General features: G+C 46.2%; 2 protein-coding genes across 2 annotated transcripts in view; both read right to left on the bottom strand.

Moving 5' to 3' along the window:
- Positions 1-420, bottom strand: part of LOC136661536 (sulfotransferase 2B1-like) — a 6450-nt gene extending 6030 nt beyond the window's left edge. Inside the window, exon 1 of the mRNA XM_066638822.1 lies at positions 282-420. Coding sequence (XP_066494919.1) covers positions 282-420 — 139 coding nt within the window. The remainder of the gene's footprint in view (positions 1-281) is intronic.
- Positions 421-5758: 5338 nt separating this feature from the next.
- LOC136661400 (sulfotransferase 2B1-like) lies at positions 5759-11416 on the bottom strand. The gene is made up of 6 exons (XM_066638632.1): positions 11275-11416; positions 10080-10288; positions 9384-9510; positions 7925-8019; positions 6101-6281; positions 5759-5868 (listed from the first exon to the last, which is right to left on the bottom strand). Exons 1-6 carry the CDS (start codon positions 11414-11416, stop codon positions 5759-5761), a joined length of 864 nt encoding a protein of 287 aa, XP_066494729.1.
- Between the last annotated feature and the right edge of the window lie 2279 nt (positions 11417-13695).

The raw sequence follows: 13695 nt of genomic DNA, 5'->3' as shown, positions 1-13695 counted from the left end.
CAACCATTTCAACATAGTTTGAAATGAATTTACATGTTGGTGTGAGGTGATGGTACATCACCATTCCCATTGCCGCCGCCCCCCACTACATGGGGAGAAGGTTCATTATGGTGATTATGCACTGGCCTCCCACACCAAGTGCCAGGTGTTGCAAACTCTAGAGGTGAGGCGTTCGTGAGTACTGTTAAGTTCCACGTTTTGTTGCCATCAGTTCTGTCAATGCTTCTTTAGGCAGTCGAGCATCACCCACAGCTTCCCCTTCCACCCATTTCTTTTCCTACCCGACTTGAAGTAAGTGAGGGTCAATACATCGTCGTCTAAGAACTGGAATTCATTTTCCACGTAGTTGAGTGTTTCCTCGGTGGTATCCAGCAAGGAGAAAGGAGTCCCTTTGTGGATGAAACATGGAGCTTTTAACATTGTACCACTGCAAAACAAGAGAGGGAAGGGCAAACCTATGATGTCATATTCCTCAGGGCAGCACTTACCAAACTGTGGGTTGGGACCCACTAGGTGGGTCGCAAGGCAATTTCAGGTGGGTCACATAGCACATAGCTCAGCTGCCATTGAAAATACAGAGCTGAAATACATGATACAGAGCTGCTGGGCAGGGCAAGCCCCTGGTGGGAGAGAGGTAGGGTGCTTTGCCTTGAATAGATGGGAAGACGGGACCCTGGGAAGTGGGGCGAGGGCTGTGAGGTTGGAGAAAGATCCAAGTCTATGTTCTGCTTTGACTTCCAAGCTGGAATGTTTGAATTCCAAGCTATGCAGAATAACGGCAATAAATGGAATCTTTGGCTGATCCTGGCTTAGGGTTGAAGCCTAAATTAATGATGTCACTTCTGACCATGACATCATTTCCAAGTTGATGACATCACTTCCGGTGGATCCTGACAGACTGTCATTCTAAAAAGTGGGTCCCCGTGCTAAAAAGGTTTGAGAATCACTGCCTTAAGACCTTCCCAAGTCCTTATCTAGTGATTGCGTGTCTCTTGAACTTTGAACCTTGGCACATAATCAGGGCATTCTTGCCTGTTGTGTGGACATTTGTGATTTCAAGTCTCTGTCAGGTTGACAATGTGGCACTTCCCTTGGACGCAGGAACCTTTACTACTTGAGATATGATTCTGGAGTTTTTCTCTATTTGACCCTTGCAGACTTTGCAAAGGATGTGCTGTGTACAGAGGGGGGGGGGGGTAGGCTATTTCATTACTATCATTTGTAAAAGCATATACATAGTAGCCTGTTAAAAGTACAGATCTGTAACATTTCCCCAGATGCAGTCACATACCATGGTAGCATCAAGTCTAATAGATTAAAAATTAAAATATTGAAATGAATGAGGACCCACCTGAAATTGGCTCGCGACCCACCTAGGGGGTCCTGAACCACAATTTGAGAAACACTGTGTTAAACAGCCTCCTCCCCCATTCTCAGTGTGCCAAGGCCTGTTTGGACTAAACAGAGCAGATAAACATGGAACTTGATGTACGGGGCAAGGGTCAGAGAATGGTCTGGCTAGACACTGACCTTCAGAGAACCATCTGTTCAGGCTTATTCCTTTACCCTCAATGTTAACCCCTCCGGAGTTCTAGGGAAGGCTTTCAGGAAGGAAGGTCAGTTTGGAGCTGAAGGAGCAAAACTTATTGTAACAGTAACGGAGGGTAACTGAGGATAATGGTAACTGAGGATCTAAGGCTCCTGGACTGTAGGTTCTAACATAGCCTTGGATTCACGCAAACAATAACAAAACTCATTTTATAAAGATTTATTTAGAATAAACATACAAAGAGAGAACCAAAGTTCCCAGAAGAAACAACATGCAAAGGATAACACACAGGAAGGAAATAACAAAAGGTCTATCAACTATACTTTTCCAACAGATGTTCTATCTCGTGGGCTAAAATGATACACAGCTTAGGAAAATTCTGGCTCCAGGGGGGTAAATGGCAGGAAGGAGAGAGTGGCCACCAAAAACTCCCCTTATTTTCCTTAAATGACTTCATTGCCACCTGGGGCCTCCCAGAAAACAAAGTTCCCATGCATGTCAACTGAGAAGTAAGTCACATTATAATCAATGGGGCTTACTCCCAGGTAAGTGTGGATAGGATTGCAGCCTTAGTCTCATTAAAGCTGTTTCAAAATTAAACTGATTAAACTTAAACTTAAACAAAATTAAACTCATTAAAGCTGTTACATTAAAGATGTTTCAAAGCTGTGTTCAGCCTCACCCCTTATCTTGCCTTCTCCTGGAGCCTTTGGACAATCAAGAAAAAAGGAGTGGCTTCCAACTTTAACCCTTTTGCCTCTTGACCCATCCTGTGTCTCTCTACACTTGTGTTTTGTGAGACTGTGACTTAAAATAGTAAGGGAGAAGCTTTTTTTTTTTTAAAAATAAAAAGGCACCCCTTCATCCCAGAACAGACTTTCAACCCCATTTCTGTTCATCCTAGCCTGATCTCTCCTACTTACCTGCTCCTCACTCTCTCTGCAGCGGTCTATCCGTAACCTTGTCTCTTTCTTTCGGTCTCCTCCTCTGCAAAAACTGGACAGTGCTGTTTAAACAGGAGCCTTGGCCAACTGCAGGGCACTCATTTGTCCGTTATAGGGTCCGTGTGTGACAACACCCATTTATATTGATTCGTGAAATGCTCTCACTTGCTCTCAGGGATGCAGTCGAGCAAGGGATCTGGGGAAGTGGAGTTCCATGATTTCTCCTCCAACAAGTGACAATTGTGGGTGCTCAGAATAAATATTAGGGAAATAGCTACAAATAGAGGGTCAGCTTTGGAAAGATCAGAGAGTCAAGCCCTCTCCAACCTTCCCTTTCCCTTGCCAAACCACCAGAGCTGCCAGAATGGTAGGTGTGTTCATCTGGAGCAGAAAAATCAACAAGGATCAGGCATGTCTATTCAAACTGTGTCGGTTGAATTCAGTGAGTCTTAGTTCCAGGTATGTGTGTATAGAATTGCAGCCAATCCTTAAAGCCTGATCAATTTATTTCAGCTTTGCCAGGTTTCAGTCCATTTCATCAGATGCACAAACTGCAACCCTCAGGGAAAAAAACTTGATTTTATGCACCCGATGAAGTAAAAACATAACCCACAAAGGTGCCCGCAGAAATCCACGTGCAAGTTTTGAAGGTGATACAAGCAGAGCCGGGCTATCTATGAGGCCAACTGAAGCTGTTGCATCAGGCAGCTGAGGGGTAGGAAGCACTCTTCTCTGTCGACCTACTTGCCTCCACTGCACCTCCTTCTCCTTCCAGGATTGGAAAAGGACGAGCAGGACAGAGAGGAAGAGGAAACATGGAGTGAGGAGAAGGCCTGAGCTGCAACACTGGAGAGTGGGAGGCTGGCATGTCATCAGGTAAGGGCAGCATTTGACATGCCGCCTCAGGCATCCAGAGATTTTGAGCCAGCCCTGGATGTAAGACTATTAGCGACTATTAGTGACTGTTGCAAGGGGTACGGCAAAGACCTTTTCATTCCCTCTGTCATTTCTGGGATCTGATTGGATGACTACTGCACACCCCGGCTCCAACATTGTGCTGGCTGAATTTAAATTGCGGTGTTGATCACTGCAATTGCTCTTCTTGTGTAAACATCTTGTTTAAAACATGTTTACAATTTAAAAAAAAAAAATGGTTCCATAACCAACTATGACACCTCAAACCAGCTTTATTTATTGGTTTAAGACATTTTTAACCCACTTTCCGAAGTCCAACGTGCAGCTCAAAGGTGCTTGCAATGTAGCAATTAAAAATCTATACACATCAAAACAGCAAGAAGAAAAAAATTTAGAGTCAACAACAATAGCAGCTAAATCAGCTCAAGCTCAAAGCTTGATCAGCTCAAGCTCAAAGCTAAATCAGCTCAAATCAGCTCAAAGCTAAATCAAAGCTCAAAGCTAAATCAGCTCAAAGCTTGATCAGCTTGATCAGCTCAAGCTCAAAGCTAAATCAGCTCAAAGCTCTGTTTTAAATTCATTTCTTCCATCCAATCAAATTTAAGAGACCCCATCTCATTGCATTACAAAAACAAAAACTTTATTATTCTAACAGGAAGGACAAAGAAAATGGAATGAAGTGCTATATTTGCATATATTCACAAGCAAAGGTGTGACCAAAAAAACTCATTAACCATAAATGTCTCACACGAAGCCTAGGAAGTTTGCACTAGGAAGTTCTTTTCAACCGATTTTGCAAAGCTTGAAATTACTGCTTAGAGGTGTTTGGTGATCCAAGTCCTTAAACTGTATTGCGCTTCACTTGTGTGTAAATTTGGCCCTGATTTCATGCAGAATAATATTAAAAAAAGGTGAATTTTTAAACATTATTTGCTCAACATTTATTGGGGTGGTGGTGGTTTGAGTGTGCCTTGGGTACCATGAGGTCTTGATGCAGAATTGAGTCCCAGTTTTGGCTTCACTTTTGTTGCCATGGAAAAAAAAAAAAAGATCAGGTCCAGCCTTAGATCTCCTGGCACCTCAAGGCTCACCATCACTGACAAACCACACCAATGGGCTGTGTGCTGCATCCTGCAGTCCGTGGGTAGTCATGGAGGCCTCCTCAAGGAAAGGGAATGAGGTTGCACTGTGGCTGCATCAGCACCATAAAGTTGGATAGCCACTCTCTTCTGTTGGGCACAACAGAAGAGAATAGGAAATGTGGAAGAGAGGAGATTGGTAGAGTCGAAGGGCGGAGATGCTCTAGCCCAGGGGTGCCCAAACCCCGGCCCTGGGGCCACTTGCAGCCCCCGAGGCCTCTCAATGCGGCCCTCAGGGAGCCCCCAGTCTCCAGTGAGCCTCTGGCCCTCCGGAGATTTGTTGGAGCCCACACTGGCCCGATGCAACTGCTCTCAGCATGAGGGTGACTGTTTGACCTCTTGAGTGAGCTGTGGGATGATGGCTTCCTCCACTGCTTGCTGTTTCACATCTGTGATGCAGTAGTGGCAGCAAAGGAAAGGTCAGTCTTGCTTTGTGCAGGGCCTTTTACAGGCCTTGAGCTATTTCAAGAACTTCAATCATTCATATAAGTGCATCTTTAATATAGTCATTTATGTAAACTTATGTAAATGTATTCAAATTTTAAATGTAAATTAATTATTTTTCCCCCCGGCCCCCAACACAGTGTCAGAGAGATGATGTGGCCCTCCTGCCAAAAACTTTGGACACCCCTGCTCTAGCCCATGCTTTCCTGTTCCCCACTCTTCCTCTTTTCTCCATTCCCTTCTTCCTTTCCAGGTTCAGGGATTAGGAGGAGGAAAAGCATTATAAGTGGACAGATAGAGGCAAGGCTGTCACCCTGCTTGGCCAGGACATTCCAGAATGCCATGTCCAAGCAACCAGCAAGAATCTCCCCACACTTCCCGTTCATCTTCAAGAGCAAAAAAAGACATGCGTGGGGCTTGCTTGTTTGGCCATGCAGAGTTCAGCATCCTTGGCTCTTTGGCAAGGCAACCAAGCAATCAGCAGCTGTCCCTCCAGACATAAAACTGGAAAAAGAGGCAGGGGTCACCATGCACCCATTGGGATTATCTCTGCCCACTCCTGTTGCTCCTAGATTGGGGAGGAGAAGCCTGGGGCTCATCAAGAGTGCCAAGCAAAATCATGGAAATTAGAGGGTATGTTGTTTCAGCTGCACAGAGGGCACTCCCACAGTCGACTCAATGCTCAAATAATCCATATCTAAATGCAACATTGCAGGGCATAAGAATCTTTGCAGGAGGAACAAGGACGCAAAACCATCTGACATTCTTCAATCCCATGGGAAGGTCACAGTCACACCTCTCATATTCTCCTGATAAACACGGTCAAAGTGCTCATTCTGGGCCACCGTCAGGCAGCTCTTCCAGGTTCCAGATTTCCCTGAAATGGCAGAATAGGGGATAATAAGCTGAAAGAGAGCATTGCCCACCCCGAGAATCTCTGCCCCAATGGTAAGAACTCGGAGGCAACTTCAAAACCTCAACAACAACTCAAGCAATGGGCTATATCTACACCACGGTTCTCTCAACGTGTTGCCATCTCAGCTCCGGTCAATCCCCACCTACAAAAACTCCACCAATCCTGCACATCTCCTCCCAGATTTAGCTGGTACCTTTTCTCATTAACTTTCCTTTACTGTGGTCCATCATGTCATTCGGTACTTGGGTGAAGTTGGACATCTTGTTGTTCTTCATCGTCTCAAAGGAAGCATTTTCCACCACCGAGTCAATCTGCTGGCTGGTCAGCTCCTTCCCAAGGAAACGGCAGATCCTCTCCACACTGCCTCGTAGATCCTGAGGAGGACAGAAACAAACAACATAGGCTATACGTGCAAATTCACATGCTGCATTGCCACGTGGAGACCTCCTAGCCTTGACAAGTCACCTGTGGAGCCAGGGAATGTCATTTTACAGCAGGCATTAAGCAAGACTGCTGCCATGTGTGCGGGACTCTCAGCGATCACTATGGTGGCAAACAAGCCAGATGGCTGAGAGTGGATGGCAGGCATCTCCGAAGCAAAATGAATGACCACCTGCCCTTCTCCTGGGCTGTTTCTCAGCCAGCGCACACCATTCCAGGCATCAGGTAGCTTCCAGGCAGGTATCTCTGCATGAGGTGGAGAATACTATAGATCAAAAGTTCTTAAACTTTTAAGGCTTACGGTTTTCTTAAACCTTTACGGCTCGGGGACGGGGTATTTGAGGGACCGCCTCCTTCCCTACAATCCTGCCCGTGCTCTTAGATCATCTGGGGGGGCCCTTTTGACTGTGGGGGGCCATTTTGACTGTGCCGCCACTAAGAGATGTGAGGGGGTGGCATCCAGGAAGAGGGTCTTCTCGGTGGTGGCCCCCGAACTGTGGAATACCCTCCCCTTAGAACTGAAAACTGCTCCCTCGTTGCTAATGTTTCGGTGTGGACTGAAGACCTTTTTATTTCAAAAAGCTTTTAAGTGTTGACAAGCTGGCTGGCGTTCTTGCTTTTTATATGAAAATCCACGGGGTTTGTTTGTTTTTAGATTTTTTAATTATTCTAAATTGTTTTTAATGATTGCTTTTAATGTTGTATTTTAAAGTGTTGTGAGCCGCCTTGTGTGCCCGTTGGGCAAAAAGGCGGGGTATAAGTTAATAAAATAAATAAATAATAAAATAAATAAACTGCGGTCTGTCACCACCCCCCCCAGTTGGTCACAATCCAATGTCGGTGGTCTGAGAAACTGATAGGGTAAATTAGGTGATGTGCATCAATGGTTAAACAACCTTCTATTGGGGGGGGGGGAGAATTCCTGCCCAATCATTATTATAGCCACAGAGACTTAAGCATCTGGTAAAGCGAAACTTTTTGGGGTGGGTCTTAATGCTAAAAGGTTTGAGAATTGAGGTCTGTTGAGGCATATTTGAGAAATATACCATTCACCAAGAAAAGGCACTCTGCGTATCCCCAGTGATGCATTTTTGAAATCAAGGAAGTGGGAACCTCCTAAGACAGTGGTTCTCGAACTCTCTGGGAGAGTTTGAGAGCCACTAAGTTTTTGCATGGGCGGGAGGGGGGAGGCAGCAGGGGCGGGGAAAGGCAGCCTCCCGGGGTTGCGGGGAGCCCGGCGCGACCTGCAGCAGGGCTCCCCCCAGCAGTGAACGTAGATATAGAGCGATCGCGCCCCGCCTCCGCTGAAGTGAAAGTGGAGCGCGATCGCTCCGCGTCTACTTTCACTACTGCGGGGAGCCCTGCTGGAGGTCGCGCCGGGCTTCCTGCAGCCCCCCCTGAGCGGCGCGATCCTAGGGATCCCACCACTGTCTCCTCCCTGCCTCCAGGCTGCCCCCGCTCCTTAAGGGGGCAGGGGCCAGGGCCCGCCATCTGGGGCGTCTTGACGCCCCAGTTTGAAAAGCCCTGTCCTAAGACGAGGAAACTTGTGCAAAAACAGCCGAGAATGGAGCCATACCTGCTGCAGCTCTTCGTAGGTGATTAAGAAGAAGTTGGGCATGTCCTTCATCGCTAGCCAACCTTTCACGTGGTCAAACCAAGAGCCATAGATCACTGGAAGCAGAGGTAGAGGTGGAAAAAATAACCAATGGGGTTACTCATGAGGGCTGAGACGGGTTGAGAGTTGGGGTGGCGCACTCTCTCCACTACCAGCAAAGAAGTGTATTATACCATCACCAACACTGAATCTGGGTTCTCACCCTATCCCTTCCCTCCATGCTTAGGCCACTGCAGCCTACCTATAAGGGCATAAGGACAAGTTGAAAGCGTAAACCAATTTAGCCACTATGACTTGTTTCCCCATTCCCATGACACTTATTGATAGTTATAGTTGTGTGTGTGTGAGAGAGAGTAGGGATGAGGTTAGAGACTGTGGCCCAAATCCTAACCAACTTTCCCACACTGACACAACTGTGCCAAGGGGGCATGTGCTACATCCTGCAGTTGGGTGGCAGTCACAGGGGCCTCCTCAAGGTAAGGGAATGTTTGTTCCCTTACCTCGGAGTTGCACTGCCCTTACTTTGGTGGTGGAAAGTTGGTTAGGATTGCACCCTGCGACATAGTCAAAACAGCATTGGAACAAAACATGGCATACTGGCCTACACAGCTTCTCCTCAGCCATTACTCTTGCTCTAAGACAGGGGTGTCCAAAGTTTTTGGGAGGAGGGCCACATCGTCTCTCTGACACTGTGTCGGGGGCCGGGGGGGAAAAGGAATTAATTTACATTTTAAATTTGAATAAACTTACATAAGTTTACATAAATGAATATATTAAAGATGAGCTTATATGAATGAATGAAGGTCTTGCAATAGCTCAAGGCCTATAAAAGGCCTTGCACAAAGCAAGGCTGGCCTTTCCTTTGCTGCCGCTACTGCATCACAGACGTGAAACAGCAAGCAGTGGAGGGAACCCTCATCCCACACCTCATGTGACAGGTCAAACAGTTGCCCTCACACTGAAAGCAGTTGCGTCAGGTGAGTGTGGGCTCCAGCAAATCTCTGGAGGGCCAGAGGCTCATTGGAGACTAGGGGCTTCCTGAGGGCCGCATTGAGAGGCCTCGAGGGCCGCAAGTGGCCCCAGGACCGGGGTTTGGGCACCCCTGCTCTAAGACCTTGGGTACGACATTATGTCTCACAGGGTTTTTATAAGGAAAAATGGGACAATCCCATGAACTCTTGAGCTGGTTGGAGGAAAGGCCTGATAAAATTTCAATACATTAAAAAAAAGAAAAAGAAAGAACAGAGCATTCTCAGAACTTTGGTAATGAATCTAGTTCCCAGAATTTCCTCAGGGACACCAAGGGTTGCACAATAGCCTTCTGTGGGTCACAATTGTTGGCCTCTGTCCCTGGCTACAGGAAGAGAGAGGAATGCTGCAGTCAGAGGGCTGAACATGCGTGTGTAGAGAGCTTTCCTACCATCTCCACGCAGGAACGTGTCCATGAAGTCTTGCATGTTTCCAGGATCCTTCAAAATTTTAAAGCTGTTGGAGAAATGGAAGAAGGAGACCAGGACATCCTTGGGGTTCCGTACAGTGTAGATAACCTGTAGGAAAGGCAAAGGCATGAACATCTTAGGGCACCCTCTCTCTACCTCCCATTTTTCAAACATGTGACTGTTCATCAGGAACACCAACGTTTTAGGACGTGGTGAGGTATCAAAAGGAGATCTGATGAAAATTCATTTCCTTCCCCAGCCCCCTCCCCACATGAAATCAATACGCAAGTGTTTTTAGCTTTTATATTGTCGTGTCCTACATCTTTCTTGGGTGTCCTACATTTTGGGGTTGTCCTCTTTTGCAGTTATGACATCGAGTCATAATGCCTGGATGCCTGTCTCCACAACATCATTCCTGGTCAATCAGCAGAAGCAGTTGCCAAGTCAGCAGAATGTACTCAATGTTGAATAAAGGAGAGAACAGGAGAGGTGGCAAACCACCAGAGCTACAAAGACAGCACTTCAAACCTTGTGTCAGACTAAACATGGAAATCTGGTGGTCCGATGCACATCCCAGAACCTCTTAATTCTCCCATGTGGTTGCTTTTTGCCTCTCTTGAACATCCAAAGAGGTTTCTGTGAGGGACGAGACCTCTGTGTGATTTGCTTTTTCTTACCTTAGCCTTGGAGCGGAGAAAGGATTTAGGGAACAGTTGGAATGGAAGGTGACTACTCATGAACCTGGGTGGGGTATAGTTCAGGATAGTACTCTGGGAAGTTGCAGTTTCAAACCAGGGCACACGATCCCAGAGGAACACATTGCGCACCCATGTCGGATCCCCATCTTTCCGGATTAAGCTCAAGATCTCTGCCATCCAGTTGGTACCTAGGTGGACATGCAACAAATTATGGGCTTGTCTCTTCTTCTCCAGCCCACTTTGTTCTCAAGCCTCACCTCTCAAGTGCCCTTCAGTAATTTTTTTTCCAATTCCAGACAAGATCAAGAAAAGAATTGGGGTGCACCTTTTTGGTCAGTTCACGACTCCAACATGGTGCAATATCAGAATTTGCTCCACTCTGGGTCAGAGTGCCTTTAAAGGGAGGATTTTTAAAAGGGGGATCAGGCCTTCCTCCCAGCACTCCTTACTTCCAAGTCATGGCAAACATACTTTATGGTACATTTGCAAAGAGGTGTAGTACCCAACAGTGTAGCAATCAGTGTGCCAGTGCTGTGCAAGAATAGCTTTGTGTGGTAATTGAGTCAGGTTGCAAATGATTGTAATTTAGGAGACCCTATTGGTTGTTTCTCCTCCAGGATTGCTGATTTCCTTACAGTCCATTACAAACTTCTCATTCTCCTCTTGAAGAGATAATGAAATTGGAGGCAAATCATGACCAAATCAAGAGTTTTTCTCGTGCTTGAGCAGCATTCTTCCCACTAACATTTTGTCATCAATACAGGTGTGGGCCGCTTAACAACCGTTTACTTAACAACAGGCTGCATATATAACAGTGTTTAAAGCACAAGGAAGAGGCTCTTAATGGGACAATCAGGTCTCCCACAGCCTGCGGCAGAGTGTCTGTTTACGCAACAGAGAGGCTCTTAATGCAAAGTATAGTCAATCTAACTCCAATAGCCTGTCCAGCCAGCTAGTGCCTGGCAGGGAATGTCTGTTTACACAACAAAGGCACTAGACTGGGCTCAATGTTCGCTTAATGACCTATTTGCACAACAATGTTAATAATAATGGTGATCAGAGAATATATCCCTGTGTGCACACCTAATTCTGTCCATGCAACTTGAAGGGACCCTCCCCTTCTCTCTATGATCAGCCTCTGGGGCTCTCTCATTTCATGCATTTTATTTCCTACCTGATTTGGGGTAAGTGACATTCACAACATCATCGTCCATTAGTTGGAATTCATTTTCTACATAGCGGAGATATTCTTCAGTATAACTTGCTACAGCAGGGAAAAAGATTCCCTTGTGGGTGAGATACGGCACTGATGACATCGAAAAACTGCAAAGACATAAGTCCAAGATGGAGAGGAGGAGAAGTTATGACATTTTTTTTAAGTGTTATTCAAATGGTTTTTGTGTAACTTGAAATATATACTTTATTGAGTGGATGCAAACATCTGATCCTTGACTAGCACCTTCTAGAGCAGGGGTGTCCAAATATTTTGGCAGGAGGGTTACATCATCTCTCTGACACTGTGTCAGGGGCCAGGAAAAAAAAGAATTAATGTACATTTAAAATTTGAATAAATTTGCATAAATGAATATATTATTTATATGAATGAATGAAGGTCTCGCAGTAGCTCAAGGCCTATAAAAATCCTTGCACAAAGCAAGGCCAGCCTTTCCTTCACTGCCGCTGCTGCATCAAAGACGTAAACAGCAAGTAGTGGAGTGGAGGCAGCTCAGGTGAGAGGTCGTACAGGCATCCTCACACTGAGAGCAGTTGTGTTGGGCCAGCATGGGCTCCAGCAAGTCTCCAGGGGGCCAGAGGCTCCTCCCTGAACTTCCTGCGGGCTGGATTGGGAGCCCCCGAGGGCCACCAGTGGCCCCCGGGCCGGGGTTTGGGCACCCCTGTTCTAGAGCTATGAAATGGGATTTTCCCAAGAGGGGGAAAAAAAACCCACAAAAATTATTCCACCTATGTAGCAAATCCATTAGCTCTGGATAATAAGAATGTACCCAATTCCTGCCTGTTGTTCAGTGGTAAAAGGTCATGGCTCATTGTTCTTTGGTTGGCAACCTTCAGTCTCGAAAGACTATGGTATAAGCCTACAGCACCCGGTATTCCCAGGCGGTCTCCCATCCAAGTACTAACCAGGCCTGACCCTGCTTAGCTTCCAAGATCAGGCATATGCAGGGTAACAGTTGCTGTATTATCTAAATTAGCTGTGTTCCTTATGCAACTATGCATTGCAACAGTTTTTTGCAACAACCTGGGATATCCTCTAACTAGGTTATCAGTATTTAAGATTGATCTCCCCAATCATATTCTTACAGAAGACCACAAGCCTGTATCTCTATTCTAGGCAGTGTCAGAACCCTTGCGTCCTGGATAACTTTGTCCCAATCAAATGGGATTGGACATCTGTGCCCACTCTTTTTGTGTGACAGATATTTGTGTCCCAATATAAGTACATTTATATTAGACCAATGTATAGTAAAACCAGTGCCAGTGGGCAGCCCTGGTTTAATCAGAATATAATATATTGAGGAGGATACTCCTTTTTTGTAAATCATGCTGCTATTTGTCTGATTCTCTAGCCCAGCAGTTCTTAAACCTTTTTAGTAGGAGGCAGGAGGTCTGGTCTAGAGGGTTGAGCCTCCATTTGCCTGAAGATAACATCCGAAGGTCGCCAGTTCGAGGCCACGGGCACCGTGCGACCTTGAAGCAGCTGACAAGCTGAAGCCGAGCTATTTCCATCTGCTCTGAGCGTGGGAGGATGGAGGCCAGGATGGAGGCCAGATCAGAACGAAACATCTGAATTGTTGTAGCTCTTGAAAGATAGAGCCTTCTTTCAATTGTAAAAATCCCTACGGGGATGTAAATTAGCCTGCCTATGTAAACCGCCTTGAATAAAGTCTGAGGAGAAATCTGAGGACCTAGAAAGGCGGTATATAAATACCTGTATTACTATTATTATTATTATTAGTAGTAGTAGTAGTAGTACTCAAAGCCCTACACGTTCCTAAAAGGGGACTAATGGAGCCCCACCAGTACGTGTTTGGAATCTTGGGGAACCCCAGAGCACTGGAACATGTGCAGAGTGGCAGAGTGTTGAGTTGAAGAGCCAGAACAGTAGGGGAATGAGGAAGAAGAGTCACAAACAGTGGAGGCTGGAGGGACGGGCAAGTAAACTGCACAGGGGCAAATGGTAGCCAGTTATGGTAGGCTTGGGCAGCTCCAGGGCTCCTAAAAGCAGACTTTGAGAAATGCTGCTTTAGAGCAATCCACGTGGTTAGAAAACTGAGAGCTTATTCTCAGAAACTGGCCATATGGTAAACTGGCTCTGGTTCTGGTATGCCAAGGATGGGAGCTACAAGATTTAAGCAGTGTGTGACCATGAATAAGGCAGGCCCTTCGAAGTAGCATGCTGAATGCTGTCCCTCCTAACCAAATGATATGCCAGCCTCTCTTCCTCCCAATCGCCAACGTTCTTGCTCAGCAGATTTTTCCCCACCACATTTCATATATACGAAAAATGAACCTCAATCTACAGGGCAGGGGAGGCATGGAGAATGGTCTGGTTGGGCACAGACAGAAGTGCCTTGCC

This window comes from Tiliqua scincoides, chromosome 10, assembly GCF_035046505.1.
Source record: "Tiliqua scincoides isolate rTilSci1 chromosome 10, rTilSci1.hap2, whole genome shotgun sequence".
NCBI classification, from domain to species: domain Eukaryota; kingdom Metazoa; phylum Chordata; class Lepidosauria; order Squamata; family Scincidae; genus Tiliqua; species Tiliqua scincoides.
This window is presented reverse-complemented; position numbering and strand designations above follow the sequence as displayed.

Bases quoted from the DNA above. Each gene is read 5' to 3' on its own strand.
- LOC136661400 (XM_066638632.1), bottom strand. From the start codon at position 11,416: ATGTCATCAGTGCCGTATCTCACCCACAAGGGAATCTTTTTCCCTGCT. The intron at 10,289-11,274 runs GTAGGAAATAAA...ATGTCCACCTAG, and splicing joins TGTCACTTACCCCAAATCAG to GTACCAACTGGATGGCAGAG. The intron at 8,020-9,383 runs GTAGGAAAGCTC...CTCTGCTTCCAG, and splicing joins CACGTTCCTGCGTGGAGATG to TGATCTATGGCTCTTGGTTT.